The sequence below is a fragment of the Clinocottus analis genome, unplaced genomic scaffold (assembly GCF_023055335.1).
Source record: "Clinocottus analis isolate CAN_PGR_092001 unplaced genomic scaffold, fCliAna1.0.p SCAF_21, whole genome shotgun sequence".
In the NCBI taxonomy this organism is placed as follows: domain Eukaryota; kingdom Metazoa; phylum Chordata; class Actinopteri; order Perciformes; family Cottidae; genus Clinocottus; species Clinocottus analis.
This window is the reverse complement of record NW_027175943.1, coordinates 12,199,399-12,226,238: the sequence shown is the minus strand read 5'-3', so window position 1 is coordinate 12,226,238 and position 26,840 is coordinate 12,199,399. Positions and strand designations below refer to the sequence as shown.

The following is a 26,840-nucleotide window of genomic DNA, read 5'->3' as shown; positions in this document are numbered from 1 at the left end:
GATGTTAAAAAAACCCCCATATTAGTCAAATCCTGTGATTCTCATGGTGAAACCAGCCTCTATGCTCCTGACTTCAGCTGTGAACCCCTTCTCTGATCATGGTGTTCACAAACTCGGTGGAGGGGGGGAGGTCAGATTTAGTGAGTTGGGGCCTGCAGCGGTAATCCTGCTTCCTATAAGGAGCCAGTCAGCATTACAGCAGCTTCTGCCTCAAAAAGAATGAGAATAGGAGATGAAAGAGCTTCAAAGGAGGAACTGTTCCCTAGTGTGTGCACGGCGCGTGTGTTTGACTGTTTAAGTACAGATGTTTACCTATACAGGCCCTTTATAGGCTTATATGGTGTAAATACACGTCTGTACATGTGCACCTTTTGTTGGAGACGACGTGCACCTGTGAGCGTGTATGGGGGATGCTAACGCTAGGCCTCCGCTCCCCCCTCCATCTCGTCTTCTCTCTTTGCAAATCGCCTCACATTAACTCTTTTTGCGGCGGCAGTAATTCACCGCGGCGGTTTATGTTATTACGGCAAGAGAGAAAAAGAAAGGAAAGAAAGAAATGCATCCATTTTCTGTACGTTTATCCTACACTTGGCATTTGGCCGTCATTGCGGCGCCCCCTGAGCTTTAGATGATCACCACGCATGTTTTACAACCGCGGTTTAATTGTCATCATCGGCGGGGGTATTACCGTATTCTGCCGCCTCGTAACCCACGCCGTTACGACCAATGAGAGCGCCTTCCCGCCGCTCTTAACGCTCCATTCTCTCCTGCCAGTGTTTACAGGCCGTAGATCCGCCATAAAGCTGTCACTTTAGTTTAGTTTCTGACCGCAAGTTGAGTAGAATTAGAACGAGGAAGTGGCGACGGTGGTGGTGGTGGTGGTGGTGGTGGGTGGAGGGGGGTCATGGATGGAAGGCATGACTGACAAGGGAGATAGAGAGAAGAAGCAATAGTGCTCCACAGCAAAGTGCTTGGGATGCATTGTTGAGAAATGATGGACTGAGGGAGAAGATGACTGAGGAGAGGAAGCAATAGAGAAGGCTGGCTTATGAGAAGAAGAAAAAAAGAAAATCCAGCGTGCGCGCTGGAAGCTTGCTGCTGTCACTGCTGTGATGGATGAGGCTTTGCATGTTACTGAATAATAAGCACTTCACAAATTGGATTGCATCACAGCAAGGAAGATTACATTCACGCGGTTCAGCGTGTGCACGGCGCTCATTCGCACAATGTAGCGATGCGCAGTAATAATTCCATAACTACTGCTAAAGGTACCGCAAAACGACTCGCGTCTGAAACGCAGCGAGACACGACGGTGTTCATTTTTTCGGAGTAAGGCCGGCGCCCCGCTTTTCATGCCGACGGCGTATCAAGGACAGGGAAGAGAAAAGAAGGAACGACGCGCACAGGGTGCCGAGCTGTTGTCGTGGCCTCTTTTCATTCTGTACGGCATTTAGGGGATCCGTTCGGCGTGAAGGCTGACCATTAGCGGCGGGCTCAAGAGGGACGCGCCTTCTCCTCTGTGTCAGCGAAGGTCACCTGCAGCTCCAACGACGGCGCCGCGATGGCGTTCTTACTCCTCGGATAAATGTTCCTAAGAAAAAAGGGGGTCAGCGGAAGCTCCCGGCCGCCGATATCCTTCCTTCCTACGCGCTTTTTATCGCGTCTCCACTGTGTCTCGATGTCCATCTTTTGTCTCCGCGACCTCCACGCTCGGGGAGAGAGAGAGAGAGAGAAAAGGGAAACCAATCGTGAATAACCAAGGAAGATAAATGGGAGGAAGGGAGGTTGAGGCGATCCAGAACCGCTTCCCTCTTGGCAAAAAAAGCAATATGGGAGCACTCAGCGGCGGCAGTTAAAATGCTAAAAGTAGAGGTGAGCAACGGGAGCAGGACAGGCGAGCGGCGCACTCTGCACTAGCTAACGCAGTCAGACAAATGGCTGGAAGCGGGTGGACTTTAGCCGAGCGCGGACCAGATTTCACTCCACTGGCCCGGGGTGATGCACGCAGCTTCGGAGAAATCACGCGCTCTGTCTTACTCTGGCGGAGGAGCACCTCTATGTACACCGTCAGCTCGGCCCACTCATCCGGCAGCCCGCGCTGCTCTTTGTCTGCGCTCGAGGTAATTACAGGATGCACCGTTGCAGGCAGCACCAGGCAGCGTGATCTTAAGTGCAGAGCAGCTAGCGAGACGTCGCTACAGCTTGTAATTAAGCCCAGCGCCGGGACACTTGTACTCGATTTGAGTATTTACATTTTACATGCTTAAAAAAACTTTCAACTCCCACACTTATGTGACAAATTATATTTTGACTACATTTGTTTGACTGCTCCTGTGTGGGTGTTAGTTACTTTGCAGGTTCTGCTTCGACATAAAAAAAAAAAGAAGTATATCTCATAATATGCATCGAAGATGAAACTATCATCGGTATATAAAGTTGTACAAACTTCAATCAGCAACCACATTTGGATAATAACCCCATCAAAATGGGTAAGCTAGTTAAAATAATTGCATATTAATGAGAAACACCTCTCTAGAACGTTCCACCGATGACGGCCATCTTGGTCTCCGCGACTCATTTAGACCACATGCATCAGTATTATATTGAGACGGTCACATAACCTATTAAAAGTTAATCACAAGGACTTTAAATACTTTTTTTTAAGCGTACTTCAGCAAAGGATTGGAATACTTCTTCCCTCGTGAGGAAGGGAATTAGTTTCAGTGGTGCAGATGGTACCATGACGAAGCTCAGTAGATATGTTTTCTATAAATTAAACATGTTCATTACATTCTCATAGTTATTAATAACGTTTCAAAAGTCACATTGCAGTCTAATAACTCCCCTGAGGGAACCGCGAGTGCTTTTAGGCCATTGATCTTATAACAATACATAACTGACATTTGTCGTAGTTTGGGTTTTGATTCCACTCATCATTAACTTCTGTAAAGTGCAGCAAAAAAGTGAGGGCGTTAATTGAGGTCAGCAAGCTAAGTCACTTGTCACTGATGACAGTTCCCCCCCCGTTTTGCGCGTTCTTATTGGGCCTCTGGTGCTCTGCGAGTTCTTCTGATTGGATCTTGCACAGTTGGAAGGTATCTCCAATTATTGGCCTGTGGCTATGGGATGATGGCGGGAGATGGGGAACAGAGAAATAGTGAAGCAAGTAATGACGAGGAGGGGGAGAGAGAGCAGACGCGGCTAAGTAGTGCAGCGCAGGAGAGGGAAAAGATTGCTTTAGGTAATTAGAGAAGTGACAGCTTTGATTTCCACATGAGTGGTGGTGCGGGGTGGAGGAAGGGGGGGGTGTCCCTGGCTCACTTCAGCAGCCACCCTCGCACAAATCCACCGTGGCCGAGATGAAAGGTGGCGGCGGATCCTGTCGAAGCGGGGAGAAGAAATGGAAACGGGCGCACGAGATTGATAACTGCTGCACGGATGAAAGATGATCAAGCAGTTAAAACAGTGAGATATCGCTCGCTTCAAATGCGCGCCGACGCGAGCGGCGGGCGATGTATTTACGTTGAACAAAAGGAGTGCGGCGGGGAGTGTAAACCGCTTCCTTTTTCCTGCGCGACTCGCATGAAGGAACTCAAACTTGGGCACAAAAGATAAAAGACACACTCCAAAAACATGTCTGTTCATGTACGTCTCTATTCATGAGGAGTTCAAGTCTTGTTTTCTTAAAGGATCAGCGTGTAGCGATCGTGTCTTCTTTACCTCAGGAGGAGCCATTTATATCTACAGGTCTTCTTCACGGAGTCCGCCATGCTGCACTGCCATGTTTCTACGGTAGCCCAGATCGGACAAACCAAAGAGCCTTTTGCATTTGCCCAAAGGCAACAAAGTGAGGGTGTTTGCAGAGGGGTATTCAATCGGTGTCAATCCGCAACCGCAACCCTGAAACGTGTTAGGAGCTGGGTGCGAGAGTGCTTGCTACCACCTGCTCGCTACGCAGCAGGTGGTAAACCCGGAAGATTACAAACACCCGAGGGTGAAGAGGAAGGAAGGGTCATGACTAAATGGAGAGACGGTGAGATTCTGGGGCTTCTGCCGGTTAGGCGCCGACGTCAAAACCCTCCAGAGAAGTTTGCGGAACGGCGGAGCACTCGCTTGTTTATAAGTTAATTGAAATCTGGCTGCATGGTGGCAACTTAATCCGCGTCGCGTCGTGCCTCCTGAAGCGTCACCCCGGCTCCTTAAACCAGGAGGTTAGAAGGCGTCTGAAAACTCCTGTTATGTGCCGCGCGTGTGAAAGAGCAGCTTTAAACGATGTCTGGACACGATCCTTGAGAAGTTCATATGAGAAAACAGCTCGAGATCATTTAAATATTCTAAGATCACATATTATTTTTCTTCTTTTCTGTGCAGCGATGTCCTTTTTCTGCCACATTACGGACACTATGGAAAATATATTTCTTCATGGCACTTTTTTTTCAGATGAATATCTCTGCAGGGCTAGCACAGGGCAACGGTGAAGAGGGCAGTTGTTCTCCTCCCCATCTGCTCAAAAAAACATCCACTGGATATGAGAACAATCCATCTAAAGTTACCTAATGAAAAACAGAATGAGGCTAGGTCGACAGAGAGAGGGAGGGAGAGCGAGATGGCTGCTGGCCAATCATCTCCAGTGTAATCTCCATTCTTGTGGATGGATTTCCGATGTGGGTGTCCTGTACAAGGGCATCTGGCTGCCTGCAGAGCTACATGATATACAGTTGGCTCCTTGGTGGGTCTCCAGACACACACACACCCACGATGTACTAACACAGACGCACACATGTGTACCGACACAGAAGGAGACGGAACAGTGTGAGATTCACATGCTGGATTATCAGCGTGCTAGAACCCAGACAGACGGCGACACGAGGCGCTCTGCAGGTCTGCCGGACGCCCTCCTCCGCCTCACTTTGTGTCTCCCCAAAGTGCCAACGTGTCAATCGGCACGCCCTTGCCCTGCCCCCCTGGCGCAGCAGCTGGGTGGGGTACCTGCCCGGGACGGGGCCCCATCATGGCTGTTAATCCAGCCGATGCTCCAGACGCCGACATGTGGAGGCTTCTAGCTCCCAGACTGGCGGAGATACCATGAGGGGGTGGAGGAGATGGGGGGGATTAGACTGAAATGTTACGGCCATGTTTTCCCCACATAGCATGTCAGCTAACAGTAAAAGGGATGATGACGACTGTATTGTTGTGTTATTATATGTTACTTCATGCATCACCCTCCAGGTCAGAGACAAGTTTCTCAGTTTATTGAGACATGATGTTCGCATGCAGACCATAATTATTAAAATCCCTAAAATCCTGCATTTTCCACGATGCAACCAATAGCGTCTTTAATTAGACCTGCACAGTAAAGTGTATACAGCTGTGGGGAATTTTCTGTTTTCCGCCCTCGACTCGTAATTTAACTTTGACACGTCAAATAAAACTAAAGTGCCCGGGAACCGTAAGTCACTGCTTTGCATTTGATTGGCCAGCAAAAAAAAGTAGGCGGGGTTTAGACTGTCACTTGAAATTGGTCGTTCCCAGCTTAGTTATTAAATCACCTGCCATATTTAGTTTCACGGGAAGACATTTTGTAATTATTGCTGCATGTATGAATACATGTGGGGTATGAAAAGGGCATTATTTCACCTCAACTTAAGATAATGTTAATCAAACTGTTGGCAATTCAATCGTATTAAATGCCCCAAAAGTTTTGGGTCTTGATAGTTTTCCTCTCTCTTGTACATCAGATTTCCTTGAGCGCCGATAGCATTGTTTTGCTTTCTTAGAATAGTCTTGGGAGCGCGGCGAGTGCGATAATGGCGGCGGAGGGGGGAAGACAAGGGCCCAGCTGTTTAATCCATCCCCCCATTCTCATGCAGAGCGGGCTTCAGCCGGTCGGGGGAGGCGGAAAAGTTCCCTCGGAATGACTTATTCCTCCAAGGATTGCGAGCGTAAACACTCGAGCGGGAAGCGCAGGGATTCAGATTCTCCGACAGCGGAGCGTGGACCCTGAAAAACACCCTGTTCGACAGAACTTTGTGGGATTGTGTGTTCACACACTTTCCGCGCATCACGCTGCATCCTGCTCTCCGTGGTTCCACCACTTCCCCCGCTTTCTCTTCCCCCTCGTCCATCGTTTTGTGTCGAGCGGATACAGGAAACCATTGTTTGTTGATTCCCCCGACGTTTTGGGGTTGTTGATGAGGAGGTTGTCACTCACTGGTGTTTGCCAAGAAAGATCACACACACACACACACACATTTGCATACTGTACACGCACTCAGTGTACTCCCCTCCACTACACACTCAGTCAGACTATGTGTGTGTGTGTGTGTGTGTGTGTGTGTGTGTGTGTGTGTGTGTGTGTATAGTAATGATCGGCAGTCTCTGTCACAATGTACCAAATTTAATCTCCCAGTAATAATAATCTATTACCAGGCAATGAAGGGGGGAAGGGGAGGAGTGAAGGTGAACTAAACAAAAAGGATTTAAGTAGGAGGGAAGAGGAAGTAAGGAAGAGACTTTGGATGAGGGGAAGAAATAAGGGAGCGAGGACAAAGATGGATGGGAGAAATTTGAGGGGAGTGGATGAAAAAAAAGCGATGATAGTGGAGGAAGGAGGGAGCAGAAGCTAAAGAAGGAATAATGGAAAAGGAGGGAATTGGGAGACGAGGGAGGTAGTGAAGGTTAAAGGAGAGAGAATGGGGCATGGAAGGAGGGTGAGGAAATGGACAGTATGAAGTGTGGATGAGTGATTGTTGGAGAACAAGGGAAGGACAATATTACAAGGGAGTGACACAAGGGTGACGGAAACCTTCCACAGAAGAGGCACAGAGGGGGAAAAAAAACATTTTAAGGCGTAGTTTCCTGCCTGCGGTGTCCAACAGCTGCCACTAGAGGGAGAAGTACATCTCTCTAGCTGATGCACATCACCAACTCTTACAGGGTTGATAAAAAGGCCCCCCCCCCCCCACCCCCTCCTCATTGGAGTACAGCAAGCGTGTGACTCAGACTACAGTTGGACGAGGGAGGAGGCTTAGTCAGGTTTGAGGACGAGACGGCAGATGCAGCGGTGGAGGAAGAAGATGCACGCAAAGGATTGATTCATCTCACCGAGGCCTGCTGCCTCCCACTATTTTCATTTCACTCTGTTATTATTCGGATCGCCTTTTCTCAACCACCTCACCCCCCCAGCCCTGCCTCAGTGCTGCAGAGTGCCCATGTCATCTCTGAACGTGGGCTTGTGCGTGCGTGAGGTGCCTGTAATTGCTGCGCTGCCTTTCCTCTCCAGAAGGCAGAGTGGTACCTAGCTAATCTTAAGTGCGGTGTGAACACATGCATGTAATTGGTCACACGAACATGTCACCGTACAGTTTGCTGGCATCGCAGATGGTTACAAGTTGCTAGAAATGGCTGGAAAATGTTTGGAAGGAACGTCTGTCGTCGGGCGGATTGAGGCGTTCTAGATCTTTTTACAGTCGACGCCATCGGATGTGTGCGGGCAGAGGATGTGGCGTTTTGCACCAGCCATCCAGACACTAAATGTTGAATTAAAACTGTGACCAGCAGCAAAATGTCTGGTTGATGCGCGTTCGGTTCTCAGAATCAATTGTTCCAACAGAGGACTTGAGTTGTACAGCACATTGACAGGATAACAAGCGTTTTCAGAGCGACAGGTGTTTCAGTTTGACGAGTGACCGTGTTAACTGGAGACTTTATGATAAACAACGACTATTATGTATTTCAAATGAAATGCAAATCCTTAAACCGCTTTTTACGAGGACACATACATGTTCTTTTAGTCTTTTCAGCAGCTGATGCTGCTGCAAGTAACCAGAGATGATTCGACTCAGTCACCCGATAACACGGTCACTCGTTAACCAGAAACACCCTGAGAGTCTCTGCACACGATTGAAGGTGTTGACTACCACAGGACAGAAATACTCCTGTTAGTGGCGGCCATTTTAAGTCTCAATAGGTTTAAATCTCTGAGTGTATGTCGTGGTGCTCTGTGCAGGACCACAGATACATAGTTGAAAGCATCTGGTGACTTCATTTCTCTCCGGTGTGACGCTGGGTTTCTTCCCCAAACACATGTACTTATCTGAGCACTCGCTAATGTGTTAGCACGCGCCTCTGGAGAGTCAATTTGCTCCGGTTGCATCCAGCATCTTTGTTGGTCGATGCCCTTCACACAGCTTGACGAGCCGCTGTGCCAAATTGCGCGGCGCCCACTTACGTACGTCACCATTGTCGACCAACTTTAAAAGGGTAGATTACAAGAAATGAAAACGTGATAACTGGCAATTACAGATTGCAGATGGATCTGTGAGCTCCCGTATAATACCTGCGCCTGATGGCCAGTTCTCACCTGCATGAATGAACCATAAACACAGAGCGCTCCAGGTGCAAATTACCAAAGTCACAAGGTCCTCTGCTCATCCTGCTGGCTTCTCCATCCGTCTGCCAGCCTGCATTCATTCCACTCTTTATTTTTTTTTACACTGGTCTTCTTTGCCATGCACAAACTGTTCATACGAAGCACACACACACTCACACGCCTGTGTGAGCCCTTATTGCGCAGGCATGCGTGGGTAGAGAGACCCCTGGGGAGTGGAAGTAGGTACTGCAGAACTGAGAGGTGGTCTATTTTAGATCACTGCAGCAGCACAGAGAGGGGGAAGGGGGGCGGGGGGGAGCCGAATCAAAGTACAAAGTACACTGGTTAGGATGCAGGATAGACTCCAGAGATCGCCTGTTTACTGTGTGGTCCCAAACTCTGCTTCAGTCTTTAAACGGGTCTCTCTCTCTCCGCAGACAATTTCATAAGCCAATGGCTCTCCGACGTTCCATGTCGGACTCACATTCAGGCCCGAAATTGCTCACATTGTGTTGTCAGAGAAAAAAAAAACAGCAGATTTTGGTTCAGTGTTGATTCAGTGTCGGAATCCATTTCACCACGCGGCGGTTCGGCTTGGCTTTCAGCAGCTCATGATAATGGAGCCGGGAGTAAATAGAGGTTACTTGGAGATTGAGTTGTGTGGCGCTTGAGGTAGTGGGGCATCATTGAGCACACTTAGACACAGTGGCGGGCTGTGGATTTTCTACCTGTGCCTTCAGTCTGAGTCGATCAGCTGTCCCGTCCGTTTCATCTAGCTTCGATCTAGTGTCTCGCTGCTGCTGCTGCTGCTTCTTCTTCTTCTTCTTCTTCTTCTTCTTCTTCTTCTTCTTCTTCTTCTTCTTCTTTTTTAATGGGAATGGCATCCAACAAAATGTGCATTATTGCCACGTGCTGCCGCTAGGAGGCTAGAAGGCCTCTTGATGTAGTTAAAGCCACTAATCTACTAGAGAAACGATGAACGCAGAGCAGCAGAGAAAGCTGTGCAATGGGGAAATAAGCTGATAGGGAAAAATAATTATAATACATGTAGTATATTTGTGCGGGGTAACACCTCGAGGCCTGGACCTGAACCGATGTGAGGATGACACCATTTTCCAACTGACAAAGTCACAACTCAAATGGTCCAGAAGCTGTAAAAAAGGCATATGGTGGGATAGTTGTTCGATGATTGCTCAGTTTGACAACAAAACCCTCCCAATTTCTCTCTGGACATTGTGCATCATGCAGCACCGTGCGCTTCTGTTCATGTTAGTGTTGAGAGGGCTGCACAGCAACAACAAAGAGGATTTACATATTTTTGATTTACCGAAATTTCGCATACATTACACACTTCCTGTCATTGGTTCGAATGGGATTTGGTCAGAATTGAACCACTGCAGAGTCCACTTGACAGTAGTGCGAGACCACTTCTTTGAGGCGGTCCAGATAGCAGTTGTATGTTCTGCACCATGGTTTAAATCTCGTGTTCACACCAACCCAAACGAACCGCACCAGAGTGGTAAAAGCCCCAGGGTCCAACACGCCCTTAGACTGGTACAATTATAGCGTCTCCTATGTGGCAAGTGACACCTTTTTTGATATAGTTTCTCACACATAAATGTTATAAATTGGATAAAATCCAGTACCCCACAATGATAACAGTTTTTTTGAGAACCCCCTCCAGAACTTTGTCCCTCTTCAAACACTCCTGGGGGATTCCCTGACCCCATTTTTTTTTTGGAGAACCACTGTGCTAGCATAGCCTATAATCTGCGAAGGTTGCCGCTCGACATAGACAATGAATCCTAATTAAGCCTCTGACATTGCCGCCACACTCGGCGTCTTCAAACCCCCAGCCTGGCCTTCATCAGCCCGCCATCTCGCCTAATTCGGGCTGCGGTTCTATTGACGGTGCTGGAGATGCACGCAGTGTGACCCAGAGGTTGATTGAAGTGAAGTGAGGGATAATAAGTTTGTTCAGCGGTGATGAAACTTCTTTGACGCGCTGATGAAGTGATGCTAATTGCCAAGTGCCACTGAGTAGTGCTCAATTAATGCATAAGGGGAGGGGAAAGAGGAGAAAAACAGTGGTGACAGTTTCACTAAACCCTTTTCGCTTCAGTTGAAGCGAAGCCGTCGGATCCGGTGGGAAGTGAAGCTCCACGGGAAGAACGCCATCCTGTTGTCGGATTTGGGAGGTGACGATCGAACAAACTCTTTGCGTGCAGTGGGAACCAAAAAATGTCTTCCTTTGAAACAACCATGAAATGTGTTTTGGTACTGTGTGATTTTTCTCTTGTGAAATAACAATGCTTTTATTGCTGACATTGAAATATCTTTTTTTCTTCCTTCCCAGCGTAGTTATTCTGTTGTTCAATGATTGCTGGTTCTGTGTGTGATTCTAGCTTAACTTACTTCATTACTGCTAATGCATTTCTAAATTGTATTCACTTTGCGGATGGCTATCGTAGGTTTCTACAAATGCTGTCAGACTATATCTAAATAATTCATAAATCTGTTTAAAAAATAAGCACTTAAACTCAAGGTAACTAGAATGCTGTTAACTTGTCTAACCAAACAAACCAGCCCAAAAACACATCCTCAAGTTCTTCCTGTCCTAACTAAAGCTGATTTAAAGTACATAACTTGCTAAACATTTGCCATGTTGCCCTTCTAACCTCTAACCTTTCAACTTCCAGATTTCTTTGTAACCTCTCTTAATTTGTCTTCTCCAATATTTCTTAAAGGGAACTTTGATAATGAGCGCCTGGCTATTGCTAGACAAAGAATCCCATACCGACTTGGTCGGGTAGTTGACGAGTGGCTACTCGACAAAGGTAATAAACCCCCTTTAACTCCACTAATGATCTAACCGCCTAACCTTCCGTTAACCACCACTCTGGAGGAGGTGCAGTGCCACGCAACAAGGGGTGGTTGTGATTCGGCTCTCTGACAGAACTGTAGGTCCCCTTTAATCCACTGCAGATGTAACATGCCTTGCAGTAATCGGCTGATAAACCATAACTCATTCCATTCAATGCTTCTTTATCTCAATTGGTATGTGGAAATTTGCCCAGTTGAGGCAGTTTACTGTGGAATAATTGGCCCAAAAAAAAAAATGACGGCATCCAGTTTGTAATGCCATTCTGTAGCACTGGAATGCAAATACCCAAGGGGACCACATCCAAAGCACCTTAAACTGGGGCTGCATCTCTTCAGAGCATTAACCCCCAAATAACCCGACATAACCCCCTAATAACCGAACTACCATGTAAATAGCCCTTTGGTTCCGTTTGCTTCTTTCCTGTGTCTTTTGTTGGCTGAATGTGAATTTGCAGTGACTATATTGAGTCATTCATGAAAATAAAAATGATCCCTGGATTTCCAAGAAGAGAAAAAAAAAAAGAGAGAAATGAATCCCCCATGAAAGTCACTAAACGTTAAAGGGACTGTTGTGTTTGTTCAGTCGTCAGTCGGCCGCCATTTGCGGCACGTTTCCCCCGCGTGGCCAGCGCCACGAGTGTCCAGCGTGGCGCCAACAAAGTGATGATTCTTTAACCCTTTGAGTGCCGAATGTCCCGACCTCTTTGTCTTTGTTTTGTGCCGTGTGTTTGTGCTGCTGAAGGTGGTGGATTCAAAAAAGGAAAAAAATAGAAAAAGAAAGGAGTCAAATAAATTAGAAAGACAGCTGAAAAGGTTCAAAAGGTTTGGAAGCATTCCTCGTGCACTTTTGTGCTTTTTGTGACGTCTGGTTGTTTCAAACAACTCTATTCATAAACTTATAAATGCATCCATTGTGGTGTATGTTGTGTAGATTATTAGAATGTCCTCTGAGACTTAGGTTTGCATCGCGTTTCGCACTAGATATGTTGAGATTACCATGAATTTCAAACTTTAAGTAAGCCAATTAGCTTGCGGGGCTCCTTTGTAACTGTAATGTGATAACACAGGCTGGGAATAATTCAGAGGATGGAAAGAGTCTCGGAGAGCAAACGGAAGTATTCATGCGAAAGACAAACAAGATAAATGAGGCGCTTGCATATTTATTTCATGGAAACAAAACAATCCGTGCATTCGTGTCAGGCGCCTATGATCCGACTTCTCTGCTCTCCTCCGATACGTCGGATCCCAACTTCCCCAGCAGAAGTTTGGACACAAATGAGATTAAAAAAGATTTGATATTAAAGTTGGATGAAAAATCGGATCAAAAAAAAATGGCTTATCCGCTTTTTAAATGATTTGCGCATGCCATGAACGTCTGGAGAGAATGCGCTTGAAAGGGAATGCATTATGCTCTTTCTTCTATAGCGTTAAATGAGACTGCATCCAATCATTTAGATGAGAGCATTGAGAAAGTAGCAGGAGGAAATAAACAAATAATCCCCATCAAGCCTCAAGTGAGGTCTTTGATCAGGAAGCGTTGAGGAAAAAAAATGTCGCTTATTTGTTAATTTGATTGGATTCGTTAAAGAAATGTCACACACACACACGTCATGGACTGAAGAGGCAAAGTGGTTTTGATATTTTTGATCCACTGTTTGCAGATAAGACATGTTAGTCTAGAATAATAAGGGTGGGGGGGTTAGGGGATGTTTTCGAGCTCAAAGGGTTAAATCCGTTGCTTTGATGAGGAAGCGGCTAGAAACATCAAGCTAAGAAACGTCGAAGCAGAATCTAACCACCGAACAGCAAATCAAACTCCGCCCACACTAACCGCTGAGGGCTCCCTCTCACGACTCCCCCAGCCGCCGCCGCAAATTGGAAAAAAACAAACATTCGAGACACTTTTCCAGCTTTGCCCTGCTGGTGACAAATTCAGAGAGCCCTCAGTTCTAACCATGTTATAAATGATGTTTAACATTTGAACGCAATTGGACCTGGATGTCAGTATTTGGAAGAACTTGGACAGGTTGTGGCGATCACTTGGGACCCAAAAAAACAATAAAAAAAGCTAACTAAGTTCTAACTTCTACTAAAAGAAACCAATCTTCCGCTGGCATCTTGCTCCCCTTGTCTCCACGTCCACGTGACGAAAACTCAGAGGGTTAAAATGAAACTGAAGTAACTGAACGGCAAAATTTTCTAAAAAAAGCACAAAAAAATGACGCTTCTGCTCTGGGTCATTTCAACGAAATGTGTTTGGAAATTGAGGTCCCTTTAACATTTATTGTTTTCACTGCTAAGGAAGATGTTGTGTGTGTATTGTGCTATATGTCATGTGCTGTGCAGGCTGCGTGGATGTCTGTATGAGAGTGACCGACTGCGTGTGGTAAACAGCCTGCGCCATTCACCCTGTAGATGTCCAGTAATAGTGCAGGCTGTGTTACCAACATGTGCAGATATTCTTACATGATTGCCTCCAAGGGTCTTGAACAGAGTGCACAAAACAATCATCCCCACGGGGTCTCCACTCCAAGTGCCTTTAATGCTTCATCAATTCTGTTAAATTGTCACGTCTTTCAGAGGAAAATGCCAGCGCTAATCGCTCACAATGGCGCTCGCAAATCGGTGTTTTAGTCACACTGGGATGGCGATGGAGGTCCATGTGTCCTAAAGGAGAGCTGTGCTGTGGCGCCGCGCTGTCACCGCATCTCATTCCGAGGCTCAGACGCCGTCTCCCGTCGCCGCTGCCGCGTGTGAGGCAGATCCGAGCGGGCATCTCTGGCCGAGTCTGGCCGCTGACTAAATCCAACACGGCAGCCATTAACGGGGACCCAATGGAGGGGAAAAGTCCCAGTGCCAAAAGTTTCCAACATCTCCATCCGTGCCAAAACTTACTGAGACGCGTCTCTCTCGGCTCGTGATGGATCTGTCATTCCAGGTTTTCTGCTCTGCTCCCGCCCCTCCCTCCCGCTTTGTTCCTCCTCTTGTTTCTTCCTCGACCGTTAAAGCCGCCATCCCTCTCCAAAAACCCGGCGAGCATTTCTCTAGAGGCAACAATAATGTGTTGCTGCTTCCTGATCTCATCAGGGAGCTTACAAAGATTACAAATAACCAGTAAGAATCGACTCCCTTCAGCTGTTCCCTTTAGCAGATGAGCGAGGAAGCGAATAAAGCTCCTCGAAGAATTGGAGCTTTATGTCTTCTTCTGGTGAGGAGTCTATCCCTCTGGAGCTCCCAGACAACATGCCGATCAAGCGCTGAGTCGAGCTACACTTGTACAGGGAGGCATACTACCACACCGGGTCTCCGTGGCCTAAAAGCTCGAGCAAACCATGTTTAATGTTCAGTTTTTTTAGTCTGGCGTGAGCTCCCTCCCCGCCCCTTTTTCGCTAATCAAAGGCAATCAAGTCCTCCCACATGGTGTGGGGTCCAGAGCCCCGAATCAACATCTCCGGGCCAGGCGTTGGTCCAGATCAACTATTCATGATGAGCCCGGCTTCATTTCAGGGATTCTCTCACATCAGGCTGCAGTCAACAGAGCGTAAATCCGTCTGAGTCCGTCCCTCAGCCCCGTTGGTGAGCGGCGTGCCCCGCTGAGCGACTATCGCGTTCTCATTTGATCTCCGCCGCACTGACTGTAAGGCCATATTTTGAAGGAAAAGTTGGCGGAAATCGGGTAAATTTGAACATGCTCGCTCATGAGCGGGCAAGTGGCTGAGAGAAGGGGACACTTTGCTGTTCTTGCATGGTGCCCCACCATGAAATGGCCTAAAAACAGCACAGTAGGAGAGAATAGAAAGAGAGAGAGGATTCTCCCGAGCTAACCGCCGGCGCCATCGCTCCCTCTCTCTCCCTCTGTGTCTCTTTCCTCGACAGTATCGCCGCCTTAAGATCTATGTACAGATATAGCATCAGAGATAGAGCCACGTCTGATTTAATCCGGTCCACTGTCTCCAGAGCCCCGTAGAGTCGCCGCCGCCGCAATCTCGGCGCCCTCAGCTACCTTTTTCAAGGACCTCGGGGCTCCATGCTGCTTAACAAGGCTTTCAGTCTAGTTTCATGCCACATTTGGCCCCTCATCTCCATTGTCAAACACAATTAATTCATAGTGTTCTACCCAAACCGGCCCAACTTCTGAGGATAAAGAAGCAAAACGCTCTTAATTACCAAAGAGAGCCTTGTGCCGAGGAGATAACTTGGGAACACTTCATAATCGACTCTGTCAGCATCACAGCCTCATTGTGCTCCAGTCTTTCTCCCTCCTGCTTCTTCTTCTTTCTTTTTTTACCCGTGGAGAAGAAAATGGAAATAGAGGGAGTTCTTGTTTGTTGATAGGGATGCTAGAAATTCTGCAGGCGCATGACGGATTTGTGAGCACAAACCCATAAAGATTGTGTGCGTGCGAGCGGTCCAACTTTCCGTTCAGCACATCACAAAGGCGTGTATTGACTGGGGTGAATTCTGGGCCATCCCTCCCACCCTGCCACTCGGCTAAGAGAAAACATTTCGGATAGAAGCTCCTTACAACCATGTGGCATCCCTCCTCTCTGTGAGATAACAGGAGGAGAGGGAGGATGAGAGAGGTGTAATGATGAGGCGGAGGGCGAGCGATGCCGCTCTCTCTCCAGCTGCAGTCCTTTTCATATCCCCTCCACCGAGGACGGGTACGCTTAGATCATCCTCCATATACCCCCCGCCCCCTCCCTTTCAATCTCCCTCAGCCTCCCGGTTAGCCGCTCACAGCCAGGGGAGGGGCTAAACGCCGCCACCCCCTTCTGTACTCCCCACCTACATTCTGGGGGATGTAGCAGACATACACGGCCATTATTGCACAGCTTCTGACAAGCAATGTGTGCATTAGTACGCCAAGCGTGGCCCGAGCTCAGCCCACTCCCATGGCTTGGCTCGGCTCAGCTAGTAATTACCCGGCACAACTCATCGGAGACCAGCCACTTCTCTCTATGTTCAGAAGTAAAGTTGAGAAGGATGGTTCACCGAAAAGTTGCTCTACCTTCCTGCTCTCCAGTTTACATTTTGGCTGAAGAATTATTTGTAACGGACATCAGACAAAAGCGATGCAACCTGTACCAACCCGATAAAACCCTTTTAACTCGGTGATCGTTCATTCGGAAAATCCTCTGGCGCACAGGACGCCGATGCCTTTTTACAGAAACTTAAACTGTATTTCAGACAAAAGACACACTTTCAATGAAACCAGACACAATCAATGGGGTCTGGTAGGATGAGGCAGGATGCAAATATGGGGATAGGCGCAGACAAAAACATCGGTTGAAAAGAAATGACATCGGTTGGACCACCGCCACCCCTTCAGCACAAGTCCTGATAACGCATTAGTATTGGACCCGAGTTAAATCAACCCTATCCTCCCTCAACACAGACGCAGGAAGCACTGGCCTCAGATACACAACCACACAAATAACCAGAGCGACACTTGGAAAAAGAGAGTGGGGGGGAAGCTGGCATTGGACATCCTCTTCCTCATTGTGCTTTGTTTTGCCATTGTTCTCACTAACTCACTATACTTCCTCCTACTTCTTTCTTACCATCTTACTCCCATGTGGTACTGTATGTCTCTCTTCCCAGCCACAGTCTCCAACTGCATGGTTCCTTTTGTTCTTTTTCATCAAGCCTGTCATGTGCTCCCTCCTCCCCGCTCTCTCTCCATGCCCTCGCTCTGTCTCTTTGACATTCTATCCTCATGCAGACTCGCCCTTTCTCTGTCCTACTCGTCTGTCATCCTCCCTTGCTCTTGTCATCTCTCATGTCCCCATTCTCTCAGTCGCTGTCCAACCTCTTCTTTCTGTGGCGCCTCTCTCTTTCTCTCAGGCATTCGATAACTCTGGATAAGCCCTCTGGCCAGAACCAAAAGAAAGTCAATTGCGCGTTACATATCATTTCTTTAATAGTGATGATTTACTGTTGATCAGAGTGCTTCTCGCTCCAGCTGTAACGCCTCCCAGGCTATCAGCCACTAAGCCACGAGGAGGCGGGTGTGATGGTGGATGGCCATGCCTTTAGAATTAGTCGTGCCCACCTTCTTTGACCCCGACGCCCTATTTGGGCAGCAGTGAGAGTCCAGCTCACTGCCAGCATGGTGTCATCCCCGGCTGTAGGACAGGAGCAAAGACTTCGAAAGCTGCAGCAACTCTGACGCACAATTTCTAGTCAAGGAGGATTCACGTGCCTAGAAGTATATGTTTGACTGCTCGGTCCTCCGCAGGCTGCCCCTCCACTTCTTTATGTTGCTTTGCTCTCAGTCTCCTGCACATTGCTATGCATATCCCTTCAGAGCTATTTTTACTACGCTTCGTTGTGACAAATTTGAGGGCCACTGTGTGCAACTTAGTGGATTATATATTCCCCTATGGATTTCATGAGAGGACACTACATGGATTTAAATGAAATAGGGACTGCTGCGTTTGTAGGCGGACAGCTGACTACATTAGCTGTCTGGAGCCATAACCGCTACAGAATAGTTTCAGTGTAAGTGCACCATCGCTGTCTCTTTGTGAACATGTTGCACCCTGGAAAGAGAGACTAAAACCAGACTCTGATCCAAGCTCTGGGTTTGTGTTTCCTGATGAGGAGTTATTCCTGGTAACAAGGAATTACTACATGTACCATGCCATGTAGCCAGCTAGCTAATGCTTGCTAGCAGTTGTTTGCGGAAAACACAAACAGCAGAAGCAGACAAATTAGTGTGCAGACCTTTTGAGGCTCTAAAGCTGATCATTAAACTGGATGTATGTATTGTGTTTAGTCTGAGCCTCTGGCAGCAGGCGTCCATGGCTTTACAGGGTCTCTTTAGCCATTAGGTTAAATTAGATATTCTTTTATTAGTCCCGGAAAGGAGAAAGCCATGCTAGCAGCGTGGCTCTATATGGTATTGTCTGTCCAGCCATCATTTTGGTCCAAATTACCGTAACCACGATTGGATCAAAAGCAATATAATTATGTGCGGATGTGCAGTTCCAAAGGATGTATTGTCAGGACTTTGATCATCCCCTATGACTTTTCATTTAGCGCTAATCAGGTCAACGTTCAGTACCAATACTTTGTTTTATGACCAAAATACGTGTAGAATCATCCGTCCTTTGTCTTAATGCTGACGTTAACACACAGGACTAAGATTGCGAACATGGCAAACATTTTCACTGCTAATCATCGGCCTGTTAGCATTGTCACGTGTAGCCTCTCGGAGCAGCTAGCATGGCTACGTCTTGTTTGAATATGCAGAACAGCCCTGGAATTGTTCCATTGTATTATTCATCCTCATCTGTCTCATACACAAAGACATAAATATCTTTTAATCGCCCCATCCTGAGCGTCTGCCCATTTCTTGCCTGTCACCTTAAGAGCCCGGGGAAGAGATGTGAGGCAGCAGCCATCCAATCCCTAAAACTGGTACAATAGACCCTCATCAATATGCAAACCCTGTGAGCTGTGCTGTCGACTACACACACACAGACACACACACAGACACACACCGTGAGCTGTTAAAACACACGTGCAAACACACGGAGTGAAAGGCATATGTAACTAAAAGTTGGGCAAATACACACTGTTTGAAAAGGCCAACTCTCACAAACATAAAGGTCATCCCACTGACATATTTCATAAGTTATTATACACTGGCGCCCGCCCTCCCCTCCGCTGCGGCGCCACATCCAGCTCTGTCACATTAAGCGCTGTGATTGCTTGTCATGCAGAGGCCCCTCCCCCTCCCTCCTCGCCCTCCACTCTCAACCCGCTCCTGCCCGCCGCCCAAATTGCCTCTAAAGCCACATGTCACTTTTGATTTGACCCGGCGGACCCTGAAACAATAACTTCATCAGGCCCTGTTAGAGTCTCGTCTCCACCAGACAGCCTCCCGAAAAAACAAACGCTGATTTCCCTTCATCTCGCCTAGAGGGCACCTTTCTTCTTCGCTCTGTCTCAAATGGGACCAACGCACACAAATGGCCGTCCCCGCTGCTCGTCTCCCCGCACTTTGTCGCATCGCCACATGCTGAAGTAACGCCGAATTGTATAGGTCACCCCCGACGGATTCTTAGACACTTGCGTGTGCGCCGACTTTGGGAGGTATAACTCACCCTCGCTGCTCTGCATCATAATCATAAGCCGCTTCTCAATACGGCTTACTTATGCCCCGTGTCGCCGGCTCCGAGTGTAACCGTGACACCAATAACTCCTCGGGAGTAAACTGTCCCGTCTGAACAGATCATCTTCCGACTCGGAGGTTCCTGCTCGCACACGGGGAAGAAACATGAGGTGTTTGGTTAAAAACAAGAAGGCTGGAAGCGCTCGGGAATATGGATGATGAAGTGTTGTATGACCCTTTACTGGAGAGCGGGGGGGCCGTGCGGGGCTGCCTGAAATGAGAGACCCTTTGGGTTTGTGGATGAATGTGTCCTTCGGTCAAGGACAATGGAAGATTGATACAGGGGGGAGCGTGTGGTGGACTGAGCCTGTTAATGTGCAGTTTGAGGTGTGATGTTTCAAGGTTCTCTGTGTATGTACACAAGCATGGTTATTCTCCTGTATTCCCCTCGCTGATGTCCACAAATTTGACAATCGGTCCCGCCCGACCGCTTCCATTCCTTTTGTTTTCATTACCACTCCCACACCAAACATGCTCAGTGATAAGATAATAGAGTGAGAATCCAGCCGTAATGTCAACGGTGCATATGCCAGACATTAAGTCTCATCATCATGAAGTTAGGGAACGGTAGCGGTCCCCCTGACGGGCCTAATGATCTGTTAATGGGATGACATACTGTATTTAATGGCCCATCTCAGTGGAATAGGTGCATCTCTCCAGCACTTAGGTGCACAACATATAGATACACTTATTGTAAATGTGGTTTGACGCTTGGTCAAGTTTAGAAAAAGACCTTTTTTTGGGGGTTAAATGATGTTATTTGGGGTTTTTAATAGGACACAAACAGCAGCCTCCTGGGTGAAAGTTTCATATTTGAACCATCGATCCACCCCGACCTCTTCCCTTCTTAGTCTTTGATTAAACATATTTGTCTTAAATCAAATACATAAATACTCCAGGAGAAAATATGTTCCCTCTAAATGTAATCGACAGTGGCGATTTATTGTGTGGGAACGTCATTTTTAGGAGACCAGGCTGCCAGAGGGGTCTCTCGTTTCAGAGCTCAGGACCACGGCATCCCAAGAAAAGCTATATTTTGCTTTGAGACGCACACATTAGCGTAGTATCCCTTTCACAAACAATCACACTCTTTTCCTTTCACCGATTGATTTGAAAGCTCTTTGGCTTCTCCTCTAAGAAATTACCTCATCAGTTCTGCTTTCAACCCACATTCTTCTCACAACATCCAGCGATCCTCCTTCCATCACTCTCCATCCTCCACAAGACGCATAATAGGGGTCAACGTTTGCATCATACCGAGTGGCGTGGTGGGATGGCCCCTGGGATGCACGTACGTACGGGCAGCAAAAATTATGAATAAAACCATCAGCTGGAGAAAATGCGGGCAGAAAAACTACACCTGTTAGACCTTCCCCGTGCACTCCAACCCATCACTACAAATCCTGGTAACACATTAGTATTGGGCCCTGGTTAAATGGACGGCCCTATCCTCCCGTCATCTATCTATCCATCCAGATGAATGGTAATGACCACAAAGAGGGAGAGCCTCTGCTGAATTAAACATTTCCTCACAATGAGGATCTTATTTTCGTCTTCTGGATGGCAGAGCGGGGGCGACAGTTTTTTTTTTTTTTTCTCTCTCTCCCCGCTGGCAGAGGTACTTTATCATTGTGCCGCTCAGGTGCACCGGAGGTCAATGACACAGACCCGGCATTGTTCTAATATATTCCATCTCGGGGCAAATTAGATGCTTTTTCGCTATGAACCTCCAGTCTCAGGGTCAAGCTGCAACTGCCCCCGCAATTTATTTGACTGCCAGATTCCGGCTGCCTTTTTCCTGAGAAAGTGGCACGTGCCCGGCCCCGTAATGGCTGCACCGCCAGCAAACCAGGGTCCAATCTCCCTAAAGTGTTGCCCAGGAAATCCCATGTGATTGAAACAGTCCCCTCTGTCTCCCCTCCTTGTCTCTCCGTCTCTGTGCCTTGTGTGTTACTGTGTGCTCCACGTGGGAGCTAACCCGGTGACCATGGCTGATGACTGACGGTATTCTTTGCCCTCTCTCTCTTCTGCTTTCCCCTCTTCCCATGGTTTCTCTTCTTCTCTCACACCCCACTTCCTCACTCTGCTTCGCCATTTCTCCGTCTTTCCTCTTCTCTCTCTCTCTCTCTCTCTTTCTCTCTCTCACGTAATCAGGTCGTCAGTTGACCATCTTCAACAGCCAGGCGTTCATCAAAATCGGTGGCGGTGGGGAGAAGGGCCGTCACTTCCAGGGCCAGATCTCAGGCCTGTACTACAACGGCCTGCAGGTTCTCAAACTGGCAGCCGAGGGCGACCCCAACGTCCAGACCCAGGGCAACCTGCGGCTGGTGGGTGACGTGCCCTCGGTGCTCACCACCGACACCACCTCCACCACCCCGCTGGCTGACATGTCCACCACCATCATGGAGACAACCACCACCATGGCCACGACCACCACCCGCAAACAGCGCTCGCCCACCATGAGGGACAGTGTCACACAGGTGAGCAACCGTAGCGCGATTTTTGGTGCGGTTGCGTTTTCATTGACTTTCTAAAAGTTGCTCCGAAATCTTAATTCTCTCGAAAGTGCCGCACATTCCCAGAGAGATCCGACGTCTGCTGCCAGGTCAAGCGGTCGCGTCGTCAGCGCGGCGTTTTGTGCGAGTCTTCCTCTTTTTTTTTCAGCCTCATTGAGATGTTCAGACTCGGAGGGAGTCTTTGTGCGGCGAGCGCTATTAGGCCAATCAAACGCTGCAATTTCGACTCGCTCTAAGAAGAGATGGATGACTAAACGTGGCAGGCTGCTGGAAATGACAGCACATCCAGGCAGACCAACAAAGGCTGCAGGATGGGGAGAAATGTGATGAAAAGGAAATCCTGCAGCAGCAGCACAACAACTCTGGGGGCCATGAACTTATATTTATCACTTTCCTACACGCGCATGCCAAAGGCTATGATTTATGCTCTGATGATTATCCCTCATGCGCTAAAGGTAGCCACCGCCATCATGGTAAGTAACAATTATCAAACAGTAGGGAAGTGCTGTTGCCCACATGGACGTCCAGACCCACTACTCTCGTCAGAAACCACCTCCAGTAATAACAGGCTGCATGTGGTCCAATGGGGACGCTCCAGATCACGAGCGGTATCATTATCTACAAGCAGTGCGGTGTGCAAAAAGACCTTGCTGCAAAGCATTTCAAAGTTATGCAAATAAGAAGAAAAGATGCAAGCTTTTCCTCCACGTCCGCGCCATGCGTATATGATGTCAGCTGTTTCTATGATGTCGCACAGCTTTGTACTGCGCCTTTTAAACTTTAAACTGTCCAACCCAAAGGAAACACAAAGGCAAGGAGCCAGTCACCGGCACATTTCCCTCACTCAGTAGTTGTCATTAGCGCTATTCATGTCCACGGAAGCTTATCCGAGATCAGTCAGCGAGCCACTCACGCTCGTCCCTGGCATCTGCGCTCAGCAGATCCAGAATATATTTGGACCGGCTCGCTCGTCTTCGTCTCTTTATCATCGTCGCTTAAAAACCTTCACAGACTCCCTCCTATGCGAAGTCCTCGTTTTGAATTATCGCAAGCGGCGCCAATTAGAAGGGAAGTCAAGGTGATGGTGCGGGGCGCCGCAACCCGCCGCGTTCTGAGAAAACGAGAGCGCCGGTTTCGCATTAAATCCCGCTTATTCGTTGTTTTTTCCTTCTTCAAAAGTCAGCTAGCCGAAGCCTCATCAAAGCGGCGCTCTCTGATGGCGGCTCACCAAAAAAACATGAAGGTGCTCCACAGCCCGTCGTGGGCTGAGGCTGCCATGTAATTACAAGCGAGTGATACTTTCTGGACTCGAAGGTCAAAGCGCCGTCACAGACGACGCCGTCTGCCGCGCGCCCAGCTGGCAACGGCTTACTCAGGCGGACGGTTTAGTGTTTCTGCATCTTCTCTTCCGCACATGAGATCAGTGGAACCGGACTCTAATGTCACATGTCGCCATCCACTCAGAACAATATCGTATCTCTGGCCTGCAGACATCTGGGCGGAGGTATTCGTCCACGTTCAGGATATAACGAGCTTTCGTAGCGGCGGTCTGTGATGGGGAATTGGCAGCTCGAGGCGGCCTCGTTTGATAAATTATCTGCAGCCATTTTAGGATAGCACTCTTTGAATGTTGTCTGCTGCGTCGATGTTACGAGCCTTAATGTGCGCCGCGTTCGCTGACGGATGTTTATGTCGGGTCATAAAAAAAGCGGAGTCCCACCTTTTTATTGCTGAGAATCAATTTTTCCGCCAATGTACACATATTGTAACATCTTCGGCTTTATTATTATTATTATTATGTACCTGGCGGAACGTAGTGTAATCGTCACAATGGCCCAAAACGGCATTAAAAGGTATGTGCTTGAGAACGAGGAGACGTTACCAATGAGTCACTCATCCACATTCTGTAATAACACAATCACATGAAAGCATCATCGGGGCATAGAACAATCCTGATTATTCACATCCTCCGGTGTGACTGAGTCATTTTTATTCAGGGGTTGGTTCTGATTGGCGAGGCGGCGTCGAAGGCCGGGCAATATCATCTGCTCCCCCTCGACAAAGAGAGGAGATAAGACGGGGAAAAGAGAACTGGTTTTCAAACGACACAGTTGCAGTCGAGTCAAATTAAGCAAGATATCATGGAACGATGACAATTACATTGATTTTCAAGAGACGTTCTTTGATATTGGCTCTTCTAAACACCTGGTGTGTGTGTGTGTGTGTGTGTGTGTGTGTGTGTTGGGGAAAAGGTTGTCGTTTGTCTTCATGCTCATGGCAGCAGTTTAAGATAAATAGAGGAAAAATTAGTATTTGAGCGGTGGTGTGTGTTGCTAAACAAACAAGGAGGTTTTCGCAAGTGGTGGAAAAAACAATTTTATTCTCACCTGTTTTACTGATGAATAACATTTTGAGGAACTTTGGAAGAGTTCAACAAAACATTGTTATCATGAACAAAGGAGAGAAAACTCTCTTCCCTTATCTACTCTAACTCCACCAAAACAGATAGAAAGATAATCACTTATTCATCTTTTATAGTAGATGAGCCAAGTGAACACTAAAAACACAGCATTGTAAATGTTAACGTTCTTAAAGGGGCTCTTAAAATTAATATTTTCAACAGCACAGTTTGTTTCAGAAGTGGTTGAATTCTTTTACACATTTACTCCACACTCCTATAAGTAGAAGTGTTATGAAGCTTCAAGGTAAGCTGCTTGTGAAGTGAAGAAATATGCATCAGTATGACATAAATAATTCAATTTAACACTTTAAATCCCACATGCGCCTTTATTTTGGCGCTGCATTACATCATCGTTGAGTAGCTTCTCAGGTTTTGGTGAAACGTCTTTATTTTTTATGTCATTACTATACTTCATTATTTAATACCGATCTACATTCTATTGTAAGGTAATCTTCCAACTTTTTGCAGGAGAATATATTTTTTATTCACCATATATTCCAGGGAGGAAATGTATGATTTAATATGTGAGCTGTGTATTGTTAGGATGTTAAATCATATAAATACATCTTGGTGTAGTGTAGAATACCTTAAGGGGGCACTCAGCAATGTCTCACAAGAAAATGTATTTGTTTTAATTAGCAGTTACAGGTCTGACATTATAATTTATCGATTATTGCTTCATAACAATCACTAATCTGCTGCCGAGGCCATTTTGAAATCAACCTCCAGACCCTGCACCAGTTCCATTAGTCACAGTCACATTGTCACAAAAGAAAGAAATAAAAAAAGACACACACACACACACACACACACACACACATATATACATGCGGTCCTTTGGGTAGTTAATAATCCATCCTATGGAGCCTGTGGGGTAATTTTGTGCTAGAGCAAACATAGTAATAGCATTATAAATACAGCGCTGGGCAAAGCCAACAGGAGCGACGGCGCTCTAATGAACATCCCCGGCACCCGCCAAGACACAGCGGAGACGGGCCAGGGTGGCGGAGAGCGAGCGAGCGGAAACCCAAATTTCAATTTCTCCAAAAGCTCTGAGCTCCCCGGCGCGCTGCGGCTTTGATCATCCTCGAATAATGCGCTTTGATGCTTAGAATAAAAGATATACCTTTTGATGTGTGTGTGTGTGTGTGTGGGGGGGGGGGGGGTACTGTGGGTTTTCGTGAATTCATCACTTGTCTCGCTCTGACCCAAATTCGGTGTCAGGGGGTTTTAACGCTAAGATCCCGAGCTACGCTGCGCTCTCCAGTCCTGGACTCCCAGGTGTGTGCGGTCGCTCTCCGGTTGGGCTGGACGGACGCGAGGAGGTTTTTCAAGTTGCCTCCTCGTGGATTTCAACTCGCAAAACTGGTGAGAAAAGCTGTGGCCGAGGTCAAGCTGCAGTTCGGAGCCACTTCCCGACCGTCTCAACACGCGAGACACCCGTGTGAGGCCAGCAGTCTGCGGGACGACCGACGGCCACAGACTCCTGTTTCAGACTGAAAACAGGACGTTTCGTCAGAAAAAGCTTGTTTCTCCTTCGACTTTACATCGCCGCAAGTAAACAAATACGAGGGGTTTGAGAAAACGTGGATACATCATGTTTGGTACATTACAATTCTCAAAAACCCCGATTGATTTTGAAGGAATAGTTTACATCCAAAGATTGGTGGCAGACGGTTTTTAACTTGTACTTTTAAACTTATTTTGAGTCAGATTGTATGCATATTGCGATATCCTTTATCCAAAATGAAATTAGATTGAAGAAACCCGCTCAACAAAAGCTTTTAACCTCCATCTTTCTGACGGTGTGCCCCTCCTGGGTGCTCAGGCTTGGGTGTAAGTAAGTGTCCGTTGGGGCCCGAGAGTCCTCCCCTCCTCTTCCTGGACGTCCTGTGTTAAATGTGTCCTGACTCTTATCTCCTCTGCTTTCTGTCTCGGTTCCTCCAGAATGCGGATGACCTCTTGGTAGCATCGGCTGAGTGTCCGAGCGATGACGAAGATTTGGAGGAGTGTGAGCCCGGAAATGGTGAGTCAACTCAGGGGGTTCTGTCTTCACAGTACTCGGGTGTCCGAAAGCAAAAGCGCAGCCTAGAAAACAAAAGGCACATAGCCTCGCCTCGACTACTGCGGCCTCTCCTTTACTCCACGTTCACGCGACTCTCTGTGACTGCCACGCCCCTCTGGATCTCTGTCTGCAGCTCTGATTGGCCGGATGTGAAACCCTCCATCCCGCTTTTCCTGTTGGTTGTTTTGCACCGATCTCCTGCCTCCCGATTTCTCACGAGGCGGGACAGTGCCCCCGCTGGCCCGAGGCGGGGTCAAGCAATGTTCTGACCCCGTGACAGGAGGCGGAGTTTAAAAGGTTTTGTGTTTTGCGCCCCCGTTTCCGCGGTTCCTCGCTCTATTAGCGTTTGCCGATTCGCAAAA

The 26,840-nt window shown here is 47.6% G+C and overlaps 1 protein-coding gene across 10 annotated transcripts in view; it reads left to right on the top strand.

Annotated features, from left to right (window-relative positions):
* nrxn2b (neurexin 2b) overlaps positions 1 to 26,840 on the top strand; it is a 638,339-nt gene that overhangs the window by 599,494 nt on the left and 12,005 nt on the right. For 8 of the 10 annotated variants that reach the window (XM_068587905.1, XM_068587904.1, XM_068587901.1 and 5 more), the window contains 3 exons: positions 11,119 to 11,208; positions 21,591 to 21,916; positions 26,361 to 26,439. In XM_068587905.1, coding sequence (XP_068444006.1) covers positions 11,119 to 11,208; positions 21,591 to 21,916; positions 26,361 to 26,439 — 495 coding nt within the window. The remainder of the gene's footprint in view (positions 1 to 11,118; positions 11,209 to 21,590; positions 21,917 to 26,360; positions 26,440 to 26,840) is intronic. The other 2 variants (XM_068587906.1, XM_068587910.1) reach the window with 1 other exon arrangement.